Source organism: Rhinatrema bivittatum, chromosome 15 (assembly GCF_901001135.1).
Source record: "Rhinatrema bivittatum chromosome 15, aRhiBiv1.1, whole genome shotgun sequence".
Taxonomy (NCBI): Eukaryota; Metazoa; Chordata; class Amphibia; order Gymnophiona; family Rhinatrematidae; genus Rhinatrema; species Rhinatrema bivittatum.
Genome location: NC_042629.1, coordinates 34991861 through 35016106, shown reverse-complemented (window position 1 = coordinate 35016106; position 24246 = coordinate 34991861). Strand labels below are relative to the sequence as shown.

Genomic DNA, 24246 nt, shown 5'->3' with positions numbered 1-24246 from the left:
GAGATGTGCTACCGATGTCGCCACGGCTCTTAATTGATGAGCCTTGGGTTGCGCAAGCAGCGGGGCTCCTTTTTTAGAATAGCAAAACTTGATGCATTGAACTATCCAGCTGGCTATGGTGCGTTTGGTTACCGCTAAGCCTGGAGCATTTGGATTAAATGACACAAACAGTTGTGATGTCCTGTTTGGGGAATGTGTCCTCCTTTTATAGTATGCCAATGCTCTTTTACAATCTAATGTGTGTAACAAGCGTTCCCTGTCGTTAGCGTGTGGTTTGGGAAAAAATATCGGCAAATCTATAGTTTGATTGAGATGAAATGTGGAAATCACCTTTGGTAGGAACGAAGGGTGAGTGCGCAGGACAACTTTGTCATGATGAAATTGTAAATACGGTTCATAGTGTACCAGTGCTTGTAGCTCACTGACTCGTCGTGCTGACGTGATGGCTACCAGAAACACTACCTTCCAGGTGAGGAACTTCAGGTGTGCCGACTCCAAGGGTTCGAATGGCGGCTGGGTTAGTTGTTCTAGAAGTACATTTAGATTCCACGGTATCGGTGGTTTCACGATCGGTGGGCGTAAACGTAAAAGACCTTTAAAGAATCTGGACAGTAACGGGTGTTCCGCCACCGAGTGGTTGTGCAGTGGTTTATGATATGCCGCTATTGCACTGAGATGCACTCTGATCGACGAGGTTGCTAATCCAGAGTCATAGAGAGACTGTAGGTAATCCAGTAACGTTGCTGGGGGACAGTCCGTAGGTGAAACACGCCTTTCGCTGCACCAGTTGTAGTAACGTTTCCATTTGAACGAGTAACACTTCCTTGTTGACGGTTTCCGGGATTCGAGAAGAATGGTTTGTACCGTCTGAGATACCCCTTGCTCCGTTAAAGATGCCCGCTCAATCTCCATGCAGTTAGATGGAGGGAGGATAGGAGTGGGTGAATGAGTACTCCGTCGTCTTGCAGGAGAAGGTCTGGCCTGTCCGGAAAGCGGATTGGGGTCATCACCGATAGCCGTAACAGATAACTGTACCACGGCTGTCGAGGCCACGCTGGTGCGATGAGTATAAGTTGACCGTGATCTGCCATACATTTTTGTATGGTTCTCGTTATTAATGGGATTGGCGGAAAGGCGTATAGGAGACTTGCCGACCAAGGGATTAGGAAGGCGTCCTGCGATAAGCGGGACGGGCTGGGTCGGACTGAGCAGAATTGCGGTAGTTGGGCATTTTCTTCCGTGGCAAAGAGGTCTATGGTTGGTTTTCCCCAACTGTTGAAGATCTCTTGTAGTACATCGGGATTCAATTGCCATTCGTGTGGGTAGAAGATGCGGCTCAATCTGTCCGCTCTGGTGTTTACTATGCCCGGAAGATAGGTCGCTTGAAGATGAATGGAATGTCTGTGAGCATGAGAAAAAATCTGAAGCGTCTCCCTGCACAGGGGCCATGATCCCGATCCCCCTTGTTTGTTTATGTAGAACATCGCCACCTGGTTGTCCGTGTAAATCATCACTCTTCTTCCCTGCAGATAGTTTTGGAACGTGAGTAGGGCATTCCGGATTGCCCGGAGTTCTAGGAGGTTGATCTGCAGCTCCTGTTCTGACAGGGACCAGAGGCCTTGTGTCTCTAGGTGGTCTAAATGTGCCCCCCATCCCTTCCGTGAAGCGTCCGTCGTGAGGACTGCATTGTGAGGTGGGGGGTTTAACGGTGCTCCTTTTTCGAGAGTGGGTTTCCTGAGCCACCAATCGATATCCTGTCGCATCGGATTGGTTACCTGAACTCGTTTGTGTAATGGTTGGGAGTGTTGTGTCCATTGCCTCTTGAGACCCCACTGGAGGAGCCGCATGTGGAGTCTGGTATTCGGGACCGTAAATATCGCCGCTGCCATATGCCCTAGAATTTTCAAGATGGACCTGGCTGTGGTACATCTCGTGTGTTGTAGAACCCTGAGTAAGGAGCACATCTGAAACTTCCTGTCCTCTGGTAGGAAAGCCCTGACTCGAATTGTGTCCAGTCGAGCTCCTATGAATTGCAGGATCTGCGAGGGCTGTAAATGTGACTTTGGAAAATTGATCATTAATCCTAGGCGTTGTAAGCATGCTATCGTTATGCTGAGATGCGACTGTAGGACGTTCGGGTCCGATGCTATTATTAACCAGTCGTCGAGGTAAGGAAATATGGTCAGACCTTGTAGACGAAGGTGGGCCACCACCACCACCATGCACTTGGTGAATACCCTGGGGGCTGCTGACAGTCCAAACGGCAGGACCTTGTATTGGTAATGTTTGTTGCGATACTGGAAACAGAGGTACTGCCAACAGGATTTGTGGATAGGAATGTGCGTGTACGCATCCTTTAGGTCTATAGAGCACATCCAATCCCTGGGTTGAATTAAAGGTAGGATGGATTTCAGAGATACCATCTTGAACTTCTCTCGTACCAAGCACTTGTTGAGCTCTCTGAGGTCGAGGATGGGTCGATCGCCCCCCGTTTTCTTTGGAATGAGGAAGTATGGAGAATAGAAACCCTGGCCTCTCAGCGCCCGCGGGATTATGCGGATTGCGTTCTGATGGAGAAGATTGGTTAACTCCCGGGCCAGTTGTGGATGTTCTAGGTGTCTCTGATTTAGGGGGAAATGAGGTGTGACCGGTTGGGATAGGAAATGTAACCGATACCCTTCCTTTACGATGTCGAGTACCCACTGATCTGTCGTGATGGCCTGCCATTCGGTCAGGCAAGCCGTTAACCTGCCCGGGGGATATTCCGGTAAATGGGGTGTTGGTGGTGGCCGGGAGTTCAAAAAGACTGCGTGGTCTTTGCTGGAACTGTCGACTGTTGTGGCTGTTGTTGGCGTTGAGCGCGAGGCCGTCCCCTCCTCTGCTGTTGCTGCTGCGGAGGGTTGTTGTTTGGCTGCCGGTTATACGGTAGGTAGTTCTGCTGTCTAAAATTTTGATAGCTCCTGTACTGTTTCCTGGGAAACTGTGGTCGGCGCGTCGAGGAGAAGTATCGTTTCGCTGGCACTGGGGCCGCGAGTGACTGGACCGCTATCGCTTGATCTTTTAGCTTACTGACCGTATCTTGGAGGCGGTCTCCAAAAAGGTTCTCCCCCGTGCATGGCAAATTTGCGAGCTTCTCATGAAGGTCTTCTCTAATAGCACTAGCTTTGAGCCAGGCCAGACGTCTAGCTGCTATTGCCATGGCGGAAGCCCTGGACGAGTTTTCGAATCCCTCGTATACCGCCCTCAGCATATGTCGGGTGCACTCCTCCATATCCGAAATTACCGCCGGTGTGGAGTCTCCTAAGGACGTGAACAGACCCTTAGTGGCTTGTAGGCACTCATACATATATTGTACCATATAAAAATTATGGTGTTGGATTCTCGCTGTCAGCATAGCGTTTTGGTAGACGCGTTTGGCAAAATCGTCTAAGGACTTATTGTCCTTTCCTGGTGGGGCGGACGCATGCGTCTTCGCTTTTTTAGACTTTTGTAAGGCGGATTCCACCACTATGGAGTCATGTGGTAGTTGTGGCGTCGCATACATTGAAGGCTTTTGGAGCTTAAATTTTAAATCAGTCTTTCGGGATACCGACTGTAAGTTAAAGGGGGTCTCCCATGACTTTTGCAGGACACCATGGAGTATTGCATGAGGTGGGAGAGCAGCCGGCTCTCCGGGCGCATCAAAAATTTTGAGCAATCCCAAGGTTTCTGCTCTTGGTTCCGGTAGCTTTTGCACCTCTAACTTTAGTATATTTCCCATCTTTGCAATGAATTTGGGATATGTGAGATCCTCCGGAGGGGAATAGGGTTCCGCTGGTTGTTCCGGAGGATCCGACGGGTATCCCGTTGAAGATGTAGGCGAGGAATGCGTAGATTCTATAGTCCTTGCCGGAGACGGTGAGTGGACGGCCGATCCCTGCGGAGATGGGGATCGGGAAAATGGTAAATCCCTTTGTGGGCCCGGGCTAGCAGTGTCTGCCGGGCTCGCAGCCTCCGGTGGTAGGGTGTATGTCGACTGCAGTGTCTCAAAAAACCCGGCTAGGGAATGTGTCAAGTCCCAAAAAGCTTTCGATGTGTGGGGCGGCATCGATGGTGGCTTTTCCCTCTGTGTGGAGTGATATGGTACCTCTACTGGTGGAGGAACAGAAGTACCTTCCCCCTCCGAATCTTCACTCCATCCCATTCCTTCTCGAGGAGTGGATTTTATACTCCTCGAGTTGTTGGATGATGAGGATGAAATCGGGATAATCCCTTGAGAAATCGAGCCCGATCTCTGAGATGTACTCTTATGTTGTGACGACGAAGAAGAGGAGGATCTCCTTTCTTTACGATGAGAGGCATGATGCCTTTTTGCACTGTGCTCCCTAGTGGTGGATCTGGAAGAGCCCGAATGATGTCGATGCCTTTTTTGCGTTGAAGGCCGAGTACTTTCTCGAGATTTCCTGTCTGACTGTGTTTGTAAACGGTGTCGACCACCTTGCTTTGAAGTGTGGCCCGAGTGTTCATGGTGAGTACCTGTGGTACTCCGCAGGTCCCCCTCTGGATCTTTAAACTGTCGATCCCTTTGGGAATTTTTATCCTCTGTCAGGGATTCTGACCAGGGGTCCCGTTGTTCGGGTGCCCCGGATGCTTCGGTGTCCGCTGCCGCGGTATGGCGAGATGTAGGCCTTGGTGCTGCCGTTGATCTGGAGTGGGATGGTTTCGGCTCCCTTTGTAGTTGAGATTGCAGCCCCGATTGAGTTGACGGCGCCGACTTAGGCTCCCGTGCCGACTGAGTCTCCGGCGCCGAACGAGGTTTCGGCGCCGATTGAGGTTTCGGCGCCGACTGAGACTTCGGAGCCGGGGGAGGTTTCGGCGCCGATTTCGACTCCGCATGGGTCTTCGACGCCGGGCGGGTTGTCTGCGCCGAGTGGGTCTTCTGCGCCGAGTGGGTCTTCGGCGCCGAGTGGGTCTTCGGAGCCGAGTGAGGTGACGGCGCCGAGAGAGGTTTCGGCGCCGAGAGGGTTTTGGGCTTCGATTGTGCCTTCATGGACTGCGTCGGCGCCGCCTGTGACTTCTTCGGCGTCCTTTCAGTCCTTTTAGGAACCTTTACCGGAGGTTCCCTGTCTCTATATGGGTCCTCCTTTCGTGATAATAGTAAGGATCGGACCGGGTTGTCTTTAGTATGCGTTAGGGTACTAGGCTCAGTCAACCTGAAAGGCCTTTGTGTCCCCACGTGCAGCGGCTCGGAATTGAGACCAGGGCCCTGGTCTCCCTTCTCCTTGGGTTTCCGCTTTGCGTCTCGGACCTTTGGCGATTGAGGGTCCCACGAAGTTGCTCTCTTACCCGCTTTCGTCTTGGATTTTGGGGCCGGAGAGGAGTGAGTTGTGGACGCCTTGTCCTCCGTCGAGAGCGCCAGCCACCGGTAGCTCCTGTGTCGCCTGGCCCTCGGGGACATTTTCGCGCAGTGTTCGCAGTCGGACTGGTCATGGTCGCGTCCCAAGCAGCGGTAGCAGCGATCATGTCCGTCTGTGACGGACATGATCTTACCGCACGGACACGGCTTGAAACCCGACTTCTGCGCTGACATTCTTCTTTTTTTTTTTTTTTTTCTGAGGAGAAAAGGCTCCGCGTGCTCTCCAGCGCGCGGAAAAAAACAGACTGAGGAGAACCGTTGATGCTGCGCGGGAACCCACGCGCAGCCGCAGAGGATCAAAGATCTACACTCTGCTACAAAGCTCCGCCTCCTGGGCCCTGATGGACAGTTCCCATACAGCATGGCTAATTCAGCCCTGCTATCGACGGGAAATAAAATGTTTATAATATTACAACATTGTAAACAAGATTATCGCAAAAAAGAAACAAAAAAAATCCTTAAATATTTGCTACATTGCTTTTAAAAGTAAAAAATTCTCAGTCTTTGGAAATCAAAGAGGCTGATGGCAACCTATTAAACATTTTAAAAAACATATTCAGAACGACAAGCCTAGAGATGAAAATATTTAGTAACATGAAATAAGACTGTAAGAACTATTTGAGGCTCACCACCTGCACACCCCTCACCAGCTTCTTGACAGCTGGCTTTGACAGATGACTCTGAATATGACAAGAAATCTGCAGATAGCTTTTATCTAATATTATTATCATTAAGTGTTTTGAAAAAATAAAATCTGATTATGCGTTTTCCACTGCTCAAGGGAATAGAAAATGTTGCTGTGCCCTAGCTTTTCCACATTCGCAGTCATCCACCAGCTGCCCAGAACTTCATCAGCAAAGTTATAGTGTAGTAATGCCTGGTGATTGCCTTACATTGTTACATCTTTTTGCACGGAACCCAGTTCTGTAAGTGACAAAACCAGTTATTTCATTCATACCAAGTATAAATGACGACCTGGAAGAAGAAGAGAGAAAAATCCCAGATCTTGTAAGCCTAGGACTAAGGACTAGCTGTTAATGCTACTGGGGAAACGGTATTGTGATAATTACCTAGTGTTACAATAAAAACATCAGCACATTATTAAATCACTACTAAAGGCAGGCATTCACAAGAAAAGGGAAGGGCGAGACTACTTGTTTGATCATCTATATCTATTTTCAGGATAGTTTCTTGAATCTTTTATTTGTGAACATTATTTCAGTTTCCATTTGTGCTTGTTGAAATTTTTCAACAAAAATGCTGGGGCTAGCTGCTGTCCACTCCTGCACGTTTCTGCTATAGTAAGAAGGCATTTTGGCTACTATGTTAGACTTGAATATCTAGCAATACTGATCAACAAACAAGTTGTAGATGTTACAAATGTATTGGATTAGTCTGATAAAAAGATGATTAGGTTTCACAAGCTCTGTTCCCTCCCTCAGATCATTGAAGAAATGGCACAGTCACACAGGGTTTAAATAGTACAGAGCCAGCTAAGGCATGAGGTTGGTGGGGGCATATGCAGATAACCTCATATTTAGTCAGCTCTGTACAATTTCAACCCCGTGTAACTGAACTGTTTCTTTGCTAGCCTGATAATGGAAGCTTAGCTCTTTTGAAATAAAAAGGTATCCACTCCTACAGCTTGTTTGCTGACCTTTATTTTTGCTATAGTAGAGATAATATTTACTTATTTTTAGCAGGAGGTTTAATTTGCCTGCTTTATACATGGTCATAGTATCATTAAGTTTCCAATGAGGCTGGGTGGCAGGGTGTTAATCCCCTCATATTTTTCAGGTTCTTAGTCGCAAGCAAAAGGTAAAGAAAGAACCATCCTCATCTCATGGCCGAGACCTCATACTTCATCTTAGCTCTGTGGCTTTGTATGCAATGCACTAGCCTCTAACCAGCCAGACCCCAGTTCAAGGCCTAAAAGAGCTATTTTTCCCTGTCAGATGCCATATTTCTGCACTGAGGTCTGGGTAATTAATGACCCCTTCTGATAGACAGCCATGGGGGTCTTTTGTGGCGTGGCAAGGCAATTCAGTTCAGCATGCAAACAGTCCTTCGTTCTTGTAATGAAGGTGCTAGATCTCAGCTAGATAGCTAGTAAGTCTCTTACTTTTCATGTTCTTAGACATCCAAGGATAACTAACATATGTTCTAATTGGTGTCCTTTGTTTAGGATCTTAAGATTGAATGATCAGAGTTCATTCTTTGAATGTATCATAGCTGTACCTTGTCTAAAGGAAGCTTTAAAAGGCAATACTATCCAGCTGTTATTAGTCTTAAAATGACTGACTTCTTCAGCTTACTGTACCAAAGCATGTATTTACAGTTATTTATAAACTGCTTTTCAGATTTAAAATTGTCAAAGCAATAAAAAAAATAAACACAATAATTAAATTCTATTAAAAACAAACACTAAAAATAAAAGACCAAAATGTAATAAACCAGACCAAACTTACAGAATCCCTTATAACTGTGTATTGCATTATTAAATATTCTTTGCAGGCCATGGGGTAGCTGGGTTGGTAGCAGCAGGCTACAACTCCCCAGACCAGGTAAATGCCAACAGAGAGGTGGTGGCCAGGGACCATCCAGCTAGACCATGGAGACATAGGAGGCCAGATGTCCGAGCAACAGTCTCACTGGATTTGGTACCTGTTTAGATTATTTTGAAACTTGATGGTAAGATATTAGAGAGGGGGGAAGAGGCTGCTAGGTTTTGGATTAAGTATGGGAATTTGTATGCTCATCTACCCAAGATAGTAGAAGAGAGAGAAAAAACAAAAACTGACTTCAATACAGAGCAATTATCCTACAAGTGGTCAAGCTTCTATAGCCAGCAACTGAAATGTATCCTCAGCAGTGTGGTCAAGAATAATTAAGCAGACTGGATGGGCCAATAGGTCTTTTTCTGATATTATCTAGCATGTTATGTTTCATAACAATTTACAGTAAAAATAACTAAACTGAAATCATGCAAGTACAATTGCTATGGGCCCTACTGAGCCAAGTCGTTTAGGAGCTTACAGTGTATGAGAAAAGGAAGATACACATGAGAAAATAAATATGGGGATGGATGCAAGAATGGGAGAACCCCTGAGAAAGCAGAGGAAAATTGGTTCTTACCTGCTAATTTTCATTCTTGTAGTATCACAGATCAGTCCAGACTCCTGAGTTTTGCCTCCCTTCCAGCAGATGGAGACAAAGTTTCACTGCCACATAACCTGGTGGCAGTGAAACTTTCTCTGGGTACTATCTTCTCTTGGTCAATACTGCAGTCCCTCAGTATTGACCTGTACCCAAGCCAAGATAGTGACGAGCATAACCACAAATAACGTACTCATATCCCCCCGAACGAGCAGTAGGAAGTGCACTTATAATGGATTTTTTTTTTCAACCTTAAAAACGTGAGGAACTAATCAAAACCTGTGCCATTCTTCAGACTAATTACAATAACAGATCGAGCAGACTCTCCAATCCTCCCCACATCAATGGGCCGGACTCTGGACTGATCTGTGGTACTAAAGGAATGAAAATTAGCAGGTAAGAACCAATTTTCCTTTCCCTGTACATACCCAAATCAGTCCAGACTCCTGCGATGTAACCCAAGCTTCCCTAAACAGAGTGGGACTATGAGAGTCCCACTCGAAGTACACTTTCATCAAAGCTCATGTCCTCTGGGGCCTGGACATCCAAATGGTGATGCCTGGAGAAAGTATGTAACAATTTCCAAGTAGCCGCCTGACAAATCTCTTGTGGCGATACCTGTTGACATTCAGCCGAGAACGGCACTGCTCTCATCTCTAAGCGATTGATAGACCACAATGCATCTTCCGCCGACCTCCGGCCCTGCGCCAACTGAGCTTGACAAACAGCTCCCTATCCAGAGAGACTGACATCGGTGGTAACAACTATCCACTCTGGAACTTCCAAGTCCACTCCACGACGCAACTGGTCCTGATGAAGCCAACATGAGAGACTGGACCTGGTAGCTCCGTAAGAGGTAGTGGAAGATGAAACTGCTCTCACAACGGGTTCCACCAAAAGTGCAACGCTGACTGCAGAGGCCTCATATGAGCAAACACCCAAGGAACCAATTCCAAAGTGGAAGCCTTGGAACCGAGAAATTGCAAGTAATCCCAGACCCTGGGCACAGCTTTCTCTAACAAACTGTGAACCTGCATCTGCAATTTGCAAATGGGTTCCTTGGTGAGAAACACCTTCCCCACCTTGGTATTGAAACATGCCCCCAGAAACTCCAACACCTGAGAAGGGGAAAGATGACTCTGACAGATGTACGGATCCAACCCAGGGATCTCAACCACTGCAGCACCAACTCCACTGCCCGCCTGCAAAAGACCTCTGACTTTGCTCGAATAAGCCAATCATCCAGATATGGGTGAACTAGGACGCCCTCCTTCCTGAGAGCCGCCGCCACCACCACCACAACCATCATCTTGATGAAGGTCCTTGGAGCTGTCGCCAAACCAAACAGAAGGGCACAAAATTGAAAATGCGTCCCTAGGATCATGAACCGGAGGAATCTCTGATGGTCCGGCCAGATCGATATGTGCAAGTGCGCCTCAGTCAAATTCAGGGAAGCCAAGAACTCTCCCTTGTGCACCGCTGCAATGACCGAGCGCAGAGCCTCCATCCAGAAACAAGGAACTTTAAGAGCCACGTCTACTTTCTTTAAGTCCAAAATTGGGCAAAAAGTTCCCTCCTTCTTTGGAATCACGAAAAATGGAATACCATCCTATCCCTTGTTCCTCTAGGACGACGGGAACAATGGCCCCCAGTATCTGTAGGCGGCTGATGGTTTCCTGCGGTGTGCAGCAGCTGTATGCTTCAGGCTGGGCTGCGATGGGTGCAGCAGTTGCAGGCGGATAAATCGATGTCTGCATCAGAGGCGGAGCGGCTGGAGGCTGTGGTGGCCTTTTTGCCACGGAAGCAAAAGGGGAGACCATGAATAAGTCTTATCAGGCTTAAGACCCACCAGTCTGATGTGATCTTGGCCAACTCCTCGTAAAAAGGAGTCAACCGATCCTCTATGACCGGAACTGAGGAGTGAGCCGGCCTCTCTTCATTGGGCAGACTTGCCTCCACCAACCTGGCCAGAGCCATATCTGTTGGGCTTCCGACCTCAAAAGGACTGGTTCCAGGACTGCTGCCTCCCCTAGGTCTGCCTCTGGGCTCCTCCTGAAGCCCTATTCTGCCAAAAATGCCTATTTCCTCTGAACCGAGAACGCAGAGGAAAAGATCCTTTTCCCCCTTTTGGTTTATCCTCAGGCAATTTATGTCATTTATTATTTCCCAGATGTTTTATCAGATCCTCAGCTTTCTCCAAAAAGTAGCTTTCCTTTGAAAGGTAACGGTCCTAAGGCTTGGATGAAACATCACTGACCAGTTTCTGAATCAAAGAAGTCATCTGGCTGAGACCGCCGACATCATTGTCCTAGAAGTCCTAATGAGGTCATATAATATATTGGCTCCATAGGCCACCACAGCCTCCAGCCGCTCCTCTTCTGATGCAGACATTGATTTATCCGCCTGCCACTGCTGCACCCATCGCAGCCCAGCCCGAAGTATACAGCTGCTGCACACCGCAGCATGTATGCCTAGGGCAGACAGCTCAAAAATCTTCTTGAGATGGACTTTCAGCTTCCTATCCTGCAGATCTGGCCACAAGAATGATAGTCTTTTAGTATCCGCCGACACTGAAGCATCCAACTTTGGAACCCTCAACAGCTGAAGCGTGTCTTCAGGCAAGCCAGTCTCGAGTATCTCACTCTCTGACCACTAACTTCTTAACTGACTTATGGAAAGGAAAAGCCTTTGCTGGACCTCTTAAGCCATCCATGACCAGATCCACATCTTCCTGATCAGATTCCTCTCGCGAAACCTTTATCCCTAACTCCTTAAGGACATAGGGGATCAGGGGTCCCAACTCTTCCCTGTGGAAAAGACAAACCACCTTTGGATTGTCCCACTCAACAGCTAGGGCTGGGAAAAGCCCGCTGAAGCCCACTGAAGAAGGATCTGCCTCAGGAGGGTCTTCTACAGGCGGATCCCCATCCTCCGAATCCTCAGAGAGATCATCCACAGCATTCGACTGTGCAGGCATACCAAGGACTCGCCGAACCCTTGCAGCCCCCGTAGTCCGTGAAACACCCCCCCCCCCCCCCCCTTGCAACCACGCTGCCCTGCAGCTTTCCTGGCCAAATAAGCATTGTGCAACCACAGGATGAAATCTGATGAGAAGGTTGGAGAATCATCAGAATCATCCCCAAGAGGTCCTCATCCTCACCCAACTGAGTTCCCCGGGCCCCTTGGCCCTCTATGGGGCTCCAATCAGCCGGGGACAGTGGCAGAGGGAGATCCCCCTTCCCCCCAGCCTCTGAAGCAGCAAAAGAAGATAAAATGGTCACTGTTCCTGCACTAATCAGAAAGGACATCACTGCTTCCCCCGATGCACCGAGAACCTCCCAGGCCCGTGCTGCTTTTCCGACACCGCCACGGTCATCCCTGAGCTGCCCTCTCCCCCAGAGAAGCAGCAGAAACAAAAATTGGCTTGAGAGAGCCGCACTCGCATCGCCGCACACATTGCACTTGCTTCCACATGGCAAGCTCTCAGCCTGCCTGGACCGCGAGTGCAGTCAGCCGCCTGCCGAGCTTCTGCACTGCTCTCATTCTGAGTTGATCGATAGGAAAACCAAACCAAAACAAAAAAAAAGCGAATTCCTTTTTTTTTTTTTAACATATAAAATTTACAAAAGGAACAAAAACTACTTCCGTTTTTTTGAAAAGTGGCAGCAGCCTCTGCAAGTCCTCCTGAGGGAGAGGGAACTGGCTCTACCAGATTTCTAGCCCCAGCGGATGAAGGACAGAGCAATAAAAAGGTCCCCAACGCCCTGCTCATCCACCTCAAATCCAGGAGGGATGGCCCCACCAGGACCTGCCAACCTCCTAGGAGGAAATCTCTTTTTTTTTCTTTTTTTGTAAACCTAGTTTCCAGACTGCAGATATTGCACCTCTACCATTGGTTGGAGACAGAGAAATACTGAGGGACTGCAGGTGGCACACCAGGTTATGTGGCAGTGTCAATGTCGCTTTCTCTGTCTCCATCTGCTGGAAGGGAGGCAAAACCCTGGAGCCTGGACTGATCTGGGTATGCACAGGGAACATATCATTTGTTAAAGACATGTCACAACTCTTTAGAAAAATAAATCTGTCACTGTATCATTATCTCACCTGATCAAAATATTTTACTGCAGTCTAAAATTCACTTCAGCCTGTTCCTGAGATGCTGCACAACTCTCCCCACATTCCAAGGGCACAATACCTATCCAGATATTCGTGCTCCTTTTGAATCAAATTGCTCCATTAATGTAAGCCCCACACAAAACGGATAAACTTAACATGACAGGCTCCTTCTATCCTCTTGCTCTACAAAGCAATTTATTTTAGTTACTAATACAAATTAAAGATCATGGAGGTATTTATTTCATTTGTTATGGAGCAACCCGTAATTGATTAGTTGGCACAAGTATTGACTAATAAAACTATTTCAAACTTTTATGGGTCATTTGGCAGGAAACCTGTTGCCATGTTTCACATCTATGACTATGGGGAAAAAAACGTATTATGTACATGAAAGCTATCACCTATACGCCAAGCAAATTTATCTAAATTGTGCAAATTCTTTATATGAAACTTAAACATAATCTCAACATTTCTTTTTTTTTTTTTTCAAGTTAAATGCTAAAACAACTTGAAAGAAGGAAAGAAAACTCTTAGTGAAAAGCTCTACCCTGATGGGAGGACGAGTGGTGGGGGCGCAGGCCAGAAGGACACAAGACCAGCTGTCACTTTGTGCATATGACCTGTCCAGGACTTTACCTACCCCCCCCCCCCCCCCCATAAGGGTCGAGGTGGCAAGTACACGGGCAAGATCCTAGCCGCTGAGCCCGGCACATCAGGCCGACAAGCTCCAGTTTGGATGCTTACATTTTTTATTTTTTTTAAAGAGGATCATGCTCCAATTCTCCAATGATGGGCACTGGACTGTATGGGAACTTTTGGGGCCGATCGGTTTTGTTTTCTGGTTCCTCATGCATGGAATGATCATGCCCCCGAAAAGTGGGGGCCCAGCCGGGTTGATGCCGGACTGGACCCCCTCGATATTATGATTACCGAGGTCTCTACTCACCCAAGTAGTTGTTACGCAGCACCGAGGGCTGCTCAAGCCCCAGCGAGCGCTTCCGCACGTCCCACAGCAGGTTAGGGCAGCCCCGAGACATGACGCGAGGGCGAGGGGTGGGGGGCTCCGAGCTCCCGGTTTGGGCACAGGGACCCGGGTTGGGGAGGAGGGGGGCGGGAGGGAAGGAAGAGTGTCCGGGCGTCTCACTCGCTCTATTTCTGCCTCTCCGCCTTACATTCTCGGGGGCGCCGGAGGGGGAGGGAGAGGAGGGAAGGGTTTGGGCCCTCCCCGCCTGCTGCTCCCGCTTCCGCCGCTGAAGTCTCTAGCTTTGTCGCCCTCTCCCTGTCCCTCGCTCGCTCCTCCGCTAGCTCTGTTTCCTTTCCTGTCAGAGACTCCCTCAGGCGCCCCCCGTCACCCGCAGCCTCGCGAGACTGCCGCTGCGGCCATCCAGCCCCGCAGTAACCCAACCCAACCCACTCCCTCCTCCTCTTCCTCCGGTCCTCACAGCCCATCGCCACCTCACTGTGACGGCTCACTGTTGCTAGGTTACCAAGACGGCCTGCACGCACCAGGCGGGCAGTTTAAAGAGAGGCGGGGGGGAAAGGACGTGCTGCTTACGTGACTCGTCGTGCGGCAGCCATTTTTCCTTTGGGCAAAACTGCCCGCGGAAGCCTGGGGATTTGTGCTTGTAAATCGAGTTTAAGAAAACAGTGTCATTGCACAGTGGAAGTTAAAAAATATTTATTTAGGTGCGATATTTACGTCTTATAATCTGTATGGTTTTACCTTAAAGAAAATAGATCTACAGGTCAATGCAGATACTGGAGCAAACCAAAAGCTGGATCAACCTGTCCTAGGTGAGATTAATTATCTGCTAAACACATCCCAATAATATATAGTAACTCGATTTATTTTTAATTATGGTCCTTACAGAAAATTCAATGGTACCTTCATATGAAATCTTCAAAATCCTCTCCTCTTTGCAAAATCTAATTCTGTGCTGAGATCGATAAGAGTCCAACTTGCTGTTGTTCCGTTTGTACTTCCCGATAAGAGATGTATTGGTGTTCTAGGGCAGTACTTCTCAACTGGTATACAATGGGAGTGTCCTTCCTGTGCTACCATGGTGGCAGCCAGTGAGTTGGCTTGGCATGACATTCATGCCCTGATGTGAACAGTACCCTGAATTTCAGGCAGCACAGCTTTCTGTTCCAGTCCCTCCCCTCCCATGTAGAGGTGGAGAGAGGGCAAACCTAGAACACAACAAAGAGCCACTCTGCTCCCTGTTATTCAGGGACAAGAGGGGAAGGGGTGAGGGTGGAGCTCTTTGTCTCCCTACTCTAGCCCCTTCCTCTTCTGTCCCCAAGGTAGAACCTGGAGGAATGACAGGAGGGAAAAAGCTGGGGGTGGGGGGCTCTGCTTTGCCCTGCTGTGTCAGCTCAAACCTTTCAAGAGCTGGAGCCAGTAGGTACAGGAAGAGGGCTAGGGCTGAACTGATTTGTGGGGTAAGAGAAGAGTGAATGCTGGAAGAAAAGTGAGGAGTGGAGATCAATGCTTAGGGAGGGGCAATGCAAGAAGTCATGAATGTTGGGAGGGAAGTGGAGAAGACAAATGCCCAGGTATCAGTGCAAGAGAAGATGAATGATGGGGAGGAGAGATTGAATGCTGAGGCATGGGAAAAGCAGAAGGGGTTAATTCAACCTCCTTCCCATCTCCCTGAAATCAATAATGCAAATGTGAGTGTTTTGAAACATTTTCTCCCCAAGGTCCGGGCTGTCATATGTCCTTCAGCAGCAGTGAGAGGACTGGTGCTGTAGTGGGGATGGGGAATAGAGGGAAGGAAAGAGCTAGGGAAGGGGGTGCATGAGAACCATGAGGGAATGGATTGATATTAAAATGGGTGGCAGGTAAGTGCAGGGGTACAAGAACTGGTTGAAAGGAAGAGTACCAGAGACAGGGAGAGAAAGCTGAAGAGGGCAAATGTGTGTGAAAGAAATCCAGAAGTGGTGAAGAGGGAGGGGTGAAATATGATGGAGTGTGTGTATATGAGAACCAGAGGTAATTAAGGGGGATGGAGGTGGTGAGTGAGATAGGTGATGATTGGAACTAAGAAAGGGTTAAGAGAAGAGAGATACACAGAGGGTGAGGAGCGTGGGTTTGCGTGTCTGAGAGCTAGAAGGGGAGATGGGGAAAGTGTTTGAGAGAGAGCTAGAGAAGCATTTTGAAGGGAAGGGTAGATTATGCAAGGATATGACTAGGGATGAAAGTGAAACAGAAAGTGATTGGGGGACCATGACAGAGGATAATTGGGGATGATGGAGGCAGACTGGAGGGAATGGAATAACTTGAGAGGGAGGGAGTGACATAAAAGGGTTGAGGGGGTAAGCGTACAAGGAAATGAGTAGGGGAAGGTCATTTTGTGGATCATTGAGAATGTTGAGGTGACTTTAGGGGGAGAAGAGAGTCAGATAGCAGGAGATGGATGGGGAGAGCAAGCCAGCTAGGGAGGAAATGAAAGGTTGAGAGGGGCAAGTGTTGGAACCAGATTTACCCACCAGAAATCTTGTAACTTTAACTTCCCTCTAGCAGGAGGAGAACAGCACTTTTTACCTGGGTATGTCTCCCCTACTTGCTCCATTAGGTGAACTGTGTGGCACTCCTGCCAGTGGGAGGGAGGGGGATTAGGATGATGCAAAATTTAGTTTAGTTTGCCATGAGAAATGAGTAGACTAAAGAGTGCAACAAATAAAAGAAAGATTGAGACGTGCTGTTCTAGGGTACATTTGCAGGTCTGCTTTGACAAAGGTCTTGTTATAGGAGTTCTGAAAGTTAATGCTATTTTGGTATGGCAGATTTAATACTGTTTATAGGTGTTGAGAAGTCCATTACCTGCTATTATTAGGTTGACTTAGAAAATAGCCACAGCTATTACTAGCAACAGTAACATGGAATAGACTTAGTTTTTGGGTAATTGCCAGGTTCTTGTGGCCTGGATTGGCCACTGTTGGAAACAGGATGCTGGGCTTGATGGACCCTTGGTCTGACCCAGTATAGCATGTTCTTATGAGTGTGTTTTTGTTCAGGGTTTTGTATTATTTCACAAAATGCCTGGTAGTGGAGGGAGTTTGTTTTGCTGTTTCTGAGATGACACCAGAATTTGATTATTCTTTATTGTATGCTAAGAGGAAGCATCCTAGTTCTGCTCTTCATCCATTATCAGACGTGTTTCTCTGTTTGTAGAACTGGAGGTGTAGGGTTTCTGTTGGGGCTCTATCTCATTCTGTTTAGTTTGGGGTTAATGATGACACTGACTCTAGATGTTTCAGGGGATAAAAGACATAAATTAAAAGCCAAGGCATGACAATTCAACCATGCTTTTCCCCAGCCAGCTCATTAGGAATATTAATATCTTTCCCACACTTGGTCCTTATACCATACAATGGCACTTAGTGTTAACCATGTGCCTGTCTAATTCTTAACTCTTATATGTGGCAGACTACTGAAAGTTTTTACACATGGCTGTGCTTAAACCCCAGAAGTTGGAAATGCTCTGGGTTGGAAAAAAAAGAATCCGCTCAAACATGCTTACCAGTGATGTTTGGCAATATACCTAACCCTCAGCACTCAAGTTCAGAGCCTGGACTTTAGACTCCCAACTCACCATCAGAGCACAGGTCCAAGCAATAACCAAGACTGCCTTCCTTCCATCTGCATCAACTCTGTCACCTTCACCCCCTCTTTGATGACAGGTCCTTTGAATTGACAACCAGAGCCATCCTCTGCTCAGTGTGCGGCGGCAGCCAAGAAAGCAAATAGAATGCTAGAAATATTAGGAAAGGAATGGAGAATAAAACAGAATAGCATAATGCGTCTGTATCACTCTATGGTGTACCCACATCTTGAGTATTGTGTGCAGTTCTGGTCATCTCAAAAAAGATACAAAACTACCAAGAAGGGCAACTAACTGATAAAGGGGATGGAATGATTTCCCAATGAGGAAAGGCTAAAGAGGTTAGGACTCCAGCTTGGAGAAGAGACAGCTAAGGGAAGATATGATAGAGGTATATAAATAACGAGCAGAGTGGAATGGATAAACACAAAGCAGAAGTTTACTTTTTCAAAAAGTACAAAGACTAAGGGACTTGCAATAAAGTTACAAGGTAATACATTTAAGTCAAATAGGAGAAAATATTTTTTTACTCAACACATAATTAAACTCTGGAATTTGTTGCTGGAGGATGTGGTGAAAGATGTTAATGTAACTGGGTTTAAAAATGGCTTGGACAAATTCCTGGAATAAAAGTCCATAAACCATTATTAAAGTGGAGAAATCCACTGCTTATCCCTGAGATAAGCAGCTTGGAATCTATTGACATTCTGGGATCCTGCCAGGTACTTGTGACCTGGATTGGCCACTGTGGGAAACAGGATACTGGGCTTGATGGTCCGTTGATCTGACCCAGTATAACAAATCTTATGTTCTTAGAGCCTGCATACTCTCTCACCTAGACTATTGCAACTCATTCAGTCTATATAGGAATCCTCAGCACCCTAAACCACCATCTGCAGCTCATACAAAACATGGCAGTGCACATGATGAGAAATGTAAACAGAATGATTTGAATAAGTTCTATCATGAAATCCCTACACTGGCTCCTAACACTCTTCCGAGTCAAATTTAAGGTTCTGATACTAACCTATAAAACCCTCAAAGGCCAGTCCCCATCCTAACTCAAAAGTTGCTTCACTACCTATATACCAGCCTGCCCTCTAGGCTGACTTACCCAGGAAGATTTTCACAGGATCTGTTCCAGCTCTACGGAACAATCTACTACTATCTATCTGGCTTGTGCTCAATCTCCTCTCCTTCAGAAAACTAGAAAAGACCTGGCTCTTCAAAGCAGCATTCAGCCCATAGCAGAAATTTCTCCTATATTTACATGTACATTACTTCCTCTAATCTTCTCTATCACCATTTCAATTTTTTGTTATACTGCATTAGAAAGCATCAGAAATAGTCAAAATCTTTGGATATTTAGGGGAAAAAATGGTACCCAACTTGGTCCTCCAGGTCTACCTACCAGTCAGGTTTTCAGAATACCATAGGGGTAGATTTTTTAAAACGGCGCGTTCGCGTACTTTTGTTCGCGCTCCAGTCGCAAACAAAAGTACGCTGGATTTTAGTAGATACGCGCGTAGCCGCTAAAATCCAGGATCGGCACGCGCAAGGCTGCCGATTTTGGGCAGCTGGCGTGCGCCGAGCCGCGCAGCCTGCCTCCGTTCCCTCCGAGGCCGCTCCGAAATCGGAGCGGCCTCGGAGGGAACTCTCTTTCGCCTTCCCCTCCCTTCCTCTACCTAACCCACCCCCCCGGCCCTATCTAAACCCCCCTCCCACCTTTGTCTGTGAATTTACGCCTCCCGGAGGGAGAAGTAAATCCCCGCGGGCCGCTGACGCACCAAGACGCAACCCAGGGGCGGTTCCGGAGGGCGCGGCCATGCCCCCGGGCCCGCCCCCAAAATGCTGCGTCAATCAGCCCCGCCCCCGACAAAAAACCCTGGGACTTACGCGAGTCCCAGGGCTCTGCGCGCGCCGGCAGGCCTATGGAAAATAGGCGCGCAAGGCCCTGCTCGCGTAAATTCGGGCGGATTTACGCGAGCAGGGCTTTTAAAATCCGCCCCATAATGAATATGCATAAGATAAATAAGAACATAAGAACACGCCATGCTAGGTCAGACCAAGGGTCCATAAGCCCAGCATCCTGTTTCCAACAATGGCCAATCCACTACTCATGTTTTGTGCACATAAGTCTTTTATGTGCACAAGATGTTTTGTATGCAAAAATCATTTATGAGAGCATCCCCAAATTTAAAATTTGTACACATTTTCTAGTCAGCACATTTTTTTTTAACTTCTGATGCATTAGTATAGCAGCAGCTTACTGCCTCAGGTGTTAAAACATTTTGTGTTAACAAAGTGTGTGGTGAATTTCAGTAAACAGTTTTAACCTATACTTTATTGTATCGGCCCCAAAACAGTAGAATAAGATCTGGAAAACCAGGTCCTTGACCAACACAAACTGATTTGATTTTCAGGTTAGCCCTAAAGAATATGCTTGAGAGATTTCCATATAGTTGAGGCAGTATATGTAAATATTTTGTGCACATAAAGTATGATTTATATGCATAAAAATGCTCTCAGCACAAAAAAATGTTTATGTTCATAAATATTTATGTGCAGAAAACATGCTTTGTGCACATAAATCCTGATTACAGGTCCCAGTGTCAGAACTTCAGCTTCTGGCCATAGACTAACACAAAACACTGGCCACTTTATTCCACCTAGGACCAGGAGTAAAATTTCCAGTCTTAGGAAAACCAGAGTTAAACTAGTGCATCTCTTTGCACTGGGAGTAGGATTTGCCAATTGGCTCCAGAATGTTAGGACAGGTTGATCCAATCCTGGTTTTACCCCCATTATATACAGGAACTTGTAGTTCTTACTTTCCTATTACCTATTTCAAGGGATTGTTCCAAAATCCACAGGGAAGGCAGCCTCTTACTTTCCTATTACCTATTTCAAGGCATTGTTGCCTTAGAAATGCAAGACTACAATTCCCTGCATGCAGTGGGGTACAACCAGCACCAAATCAGCCTGTCCTGAAACTCTGGTGCCAGTTTTGCCTGCATCAAGAGGAACATTTGTGCACAAGTAAAACTGAGCGCACCACTTTATTGCATCGGCCTCCAAGTGTGAAATGGAAGGCAAGAGTCAGGCCAGGGTCGCTTTGAAGAGTTAGCCGTTCATTTGTATCTAGCAATATCTACCGTCGTAGAATTTGCACAAACACAAAGCTCATCTTGTATTCTCAGTTTACAGGGCTCCCAGTCCGTCAGAGGAAGACTGGTTCGTCACCATAAGGGCGTGCCAGGAACGCCTAACTGGCACTGGCCGATCATTGGTAACATCAAAGTCCGGTCGCTTCCGCGTTGTTTATTGTTGTTGAAACGTTCTTGCGGTTATTGCCCGGCGTATTTGCCTGCTTGCAGCTGGGAGAGGAAACTGGGCGGGGCCGCGCTATGCCAGTGGCTGAGGAGAGAGGACGGGCTGCGGTGATCCAATGACGAAATGTTTTTTTCCTGGACGCGCGAGAGGCAGGGTTCGAGAGCCGAGCGATCCGGCAGAGGATTGGCAGGGGGTGGCTCCGCCCCGTGGCGTGTCAATGTTTTGCGTGACGGTTGAGAGGCGACGCGTGCGCAGTGGAAAAGGGAGCGCGTGAGGTCGGAGGACGGCCGGTAGTGGCGCTGGAGGACGCCGGGTCATTGCGGAGGGAGAGCGACGGTCGCCGCTGTCTCGTTACCGTCATTTCCCCGGCGCGTGAGCAGTCAGCCAGCCCGCTACAAGAATGGCTTCGGCCGGACTGCGAGCGTCCTACCACCGCGCCCTAGACAGGATAGAGCTGATGCTGCCAGCTAAGCTGCGGCCGATCTACAATCACCCGGCAGGTGAGAAGCAGCCCGGGTCGAGCTTTTGTCTTTTTATCGCACCTCGCGTTATAGAGCACATCCCCCAGCACGCACGGCCACCCATTGGGGTGGGGAAACGGGATCTGGATTTCTGTACTAAGCGTTTTCATTGTAGACACAAAATGGGAGAAACCAGTGGCTGGTCTTGTCTCAACATCTATGCCCTTAGCCCTCCCTATTATAACTGAGCAGACCCAAGAGGGTCAAAATCAAATGACAATATGGAGATAATCAAGTGCCGTTTACCTGAACGGCTGAATCCGATCCTCTGTGTGCCATCCATAATCCCCTTCAGTTTCCCCAGTGCTTTTCAAGGTGGACAAAGTCACTGGGCCAAGGGCATGCAGGGTTAGTGTGTGAGCAGGATTTGAACCTGCATACCCTGGAGTGTGTCTTAAATTCCTTAGCCACACCTTGGCAGTGATGTGCACTGCAGCCTGACTCCTGAACTTCTACTTCTGTGCAATTAGACAGGAGGAATCGAACATAATTTGGAAAATCGGAGACTCCTGCTTAGAAGTAGAAATCTTGTTTTGAGCCCCTACTAATTTTATTTTCATTCACAAGTCACCATTTTATTTATGGTGAGATTTCCAAAGACTGGTTAAACCAGTTCGGGGTGCTTAGGTTTTGTGCACATGCTTACATTACAAAACTTCATTTGCCACGAACAAGCCAGCTCTTACTATAGTAAAGATGGGGGTGTGTTAGAATGAATTTAGAACCAAGAATAGCCATTGATCTCATCTCATACCTCTGACCACCAGTGAGGGGTTTATGAAGTGGTACCCAATTAATGGGGAGGGTATGATGAGAGGAGGGAAACAGAGCACCACTAGGTCCTGTCCTCTGTTGTTTTTACTAAACTAGTGTATTTCACAAAAAAAAAAGAAAATCCCACCTGTACACACATCCTAATAGCAAAACTTCATTTTGTCTTTATTTAGGAGGCAGTGATGGTTAAGTGACTTACATAAAACCATTTAAAATAGAACCATTTTCAAGGAGTTGAATTCAGTAGCATAGATTAAATCATATTGCATGAACTTTGGAGATTGCATATGAAGTAGAGGCTTGTGAAGTCTCCATAGGTCATGGGCTACAGCAGCTCTTTGTTGGTGCCCTCAAAATGTATCACAATCTACAACGATTCAAGGCTTTTAAGAAACATGTTCATTAGTGTGTAGTCCTCTAAATAAATGGCAATTAAAAAAAACATTATTGGCATTTAACTCTTCTAAATTGATTTACATGTCAAGTCTTTGCTACTAGTTATTTCAGTGGTGCTATGAAATGTACAGATATACTGAAGATGGTCCCTGCTCTGTGTAGCATATGGTCTAGACAAGACAAATAGGATTCAGGAAACAAAGGGATCTATTCCAGCTGCTGAAGATTTCTGTAACAATTGGAGAATGGGAAAAGCTATGAGCGTTGTGTGAATAGAAATGAAAATGCTTTCAATTGACATGTCAATGTGCAGAAACCATTCACAGCCACGTATGCAGATCTTCTGCTTGAAGACTTTGAGGGTGACCTCCCAAGCCAGTTACCCTGGTAAAAGGGCATTTTGAAAATTGCCTACCCTCTACATGGGTAAAATCCAGGCATGGTCCACAGCACACCTATTCTTTTTACCTGTATTTTCATAAAGCCTTACCTGGGGGAGGCAACAATGCCCATAGATTGTGTTCAAAACTATGCATTGTTTTTTGCTGGGAAAAAGTACCTGCATAAAAAGGAGGCCCAAATCTCTGTGAGCACGTCTTCCTTTCAGAAAGAAAGTCTGCATATATTATCCGTGGACCCAATTTGATTACTTACTGTTGCATGGTATTAGGAGTTGGCTGCTTCTTTAGTCCACTTTGAGCTTTAGTATTCACCTGATTTTATTAGAGAAGCAAACATCTTGGATCTGTGAGAGAGTTAAATTTAGTCTGTCTGACCGATTAACATTTTATTAGCAATATGAGCAGGTACACTTTTCTACTATTTTGCTTGAGAATAATTCTGGGTATGGTAACAAAACTGGAATGGATTTGGAGAGTAAGATGAACGCAGGGCATTAGGTGCCTTAGGCAATCGCTGGTCTGGGACTCACCCCCACCCACTCCTGAGACTTACCTACTGGCAGCAGCTCCAGTGCTCTGTAGCTGCTGTTTGTTTATTTTCTTAGATGTTTATTACCTGCTCTTCCTACATTGAGTGGGGTACAATATAAACAGTCAAATGACTAGATGGAACATGGAAATACATAGTTCATCCAAGGGGGGGAGGAATTATACATTCTTCAGGATGGGGAGCATATGTAGGCCTCCAGGGAGTTCATTCTATCAGGAGAGCTGACTTCTGGCCTTTCTTTTGGCCATTATCATTTGGGACCGCTTTCTTGAAAAGGAATGTTTTAAGGCTTTTTTTTAAAGAATATTCTTTTTCGGAGATATTTCTTTGGGAAGGCTGTTCCATAGGAGTGGTCCTGCGGAGAAGGTGGTACCCTCTCTGGTTTCCTCAGGGTGGGTGAGCTTTGGAGATGGGACATTTGGTAGCATTAGATTAGATGATCTGAGGTGTCAGGAGGGGGTATGGATTTTTACTATTGAGGAAATCCATGGAGTGTGTAAATCATGAATCAAGGAGTGTATGCTCATGGCAAGCTTGTATTGGAGCCAGTGTAGGGACTTAAGAACAGGAGAGATGTGATCATGCACAGGAGTGCTAGTAAGGAGTCTTGCAACAGAGTTTTGTATGATCTGTAGTGGACAGGTCACGTATGAAGGTAGACCTGTCAGGAGGCAGTTGCAGTAGTCTATGCCAGTGGGGGTGCTGTAGTGACCACCTAATGCAAGCACCAGCCTTGGATGAACTATCCACATAACTGTTAAAGTAACTCTGTTCAGTTTATCCAATTCCCTGATCCTCTTAGGGCTGTTGCCATTTTTTCCCTGGTTTTCAGCCCTTGTATTGCAAACTAATAAATCCCAGATTAGAAGCAGGACTTTGGCCTATCTCTAGTTCTGAACCCCACAAAGATGTAAACTGCTGCCTGCAGTATAACAGGAAATATTTTCAAAATCCTGTTATATCTCTGACTTCCTTTTTTTATCCCCTCAAAATATTC

General features: G+C 46.9%; 2 protein-coding genes across 7 annotated transcripts in view; one reads left to right on the top strand and one right to left on the bottom strand.

Annotated features, from left to right (window-relative positions):
* The window catches only part of DCAF6 (DDB1 and CUL4 associated factor 6), a 171511-nt gene extending 157429 nt beyond the window's left edge, over positions 1-14082 (bottom strand). For all 6 annotated transcript variants that reach the window (XM_029579086.1, XM_029579088.1, XM_029579090.1 and 3 more), the window contains exon 1: positions 13614-14082. In XM_029579086.1, the coding sequence (XP_029434946.1) occupies positions 13614-13704 (91 nt within the window). In that variant the 5' untranslated portion in view covers positions 13705-14082. The remainder of the gene's footprint in view (positions 1-13613) is intronic.
* A 6756-nt stretch (positions 14083-20838) lies between these two features.
* Positions 20839-24246, top strand: part of MPC2 (mitochondrial pyruvate carrier 2) — a 44778-nt gene continuing 41370 nt past the window's right edge. The window contains exon 1 of the mRNA XM_029579095.1: positions 20839-21107. Within this exon, the coding sequence (XP_029434955.1) occupies positions 21008-21107 (100 nt within the window). The 5' untranslated portion in view covers positions 20839-21007. The remainder of the gene's footprint in view (positions 21108-24246) is intronic.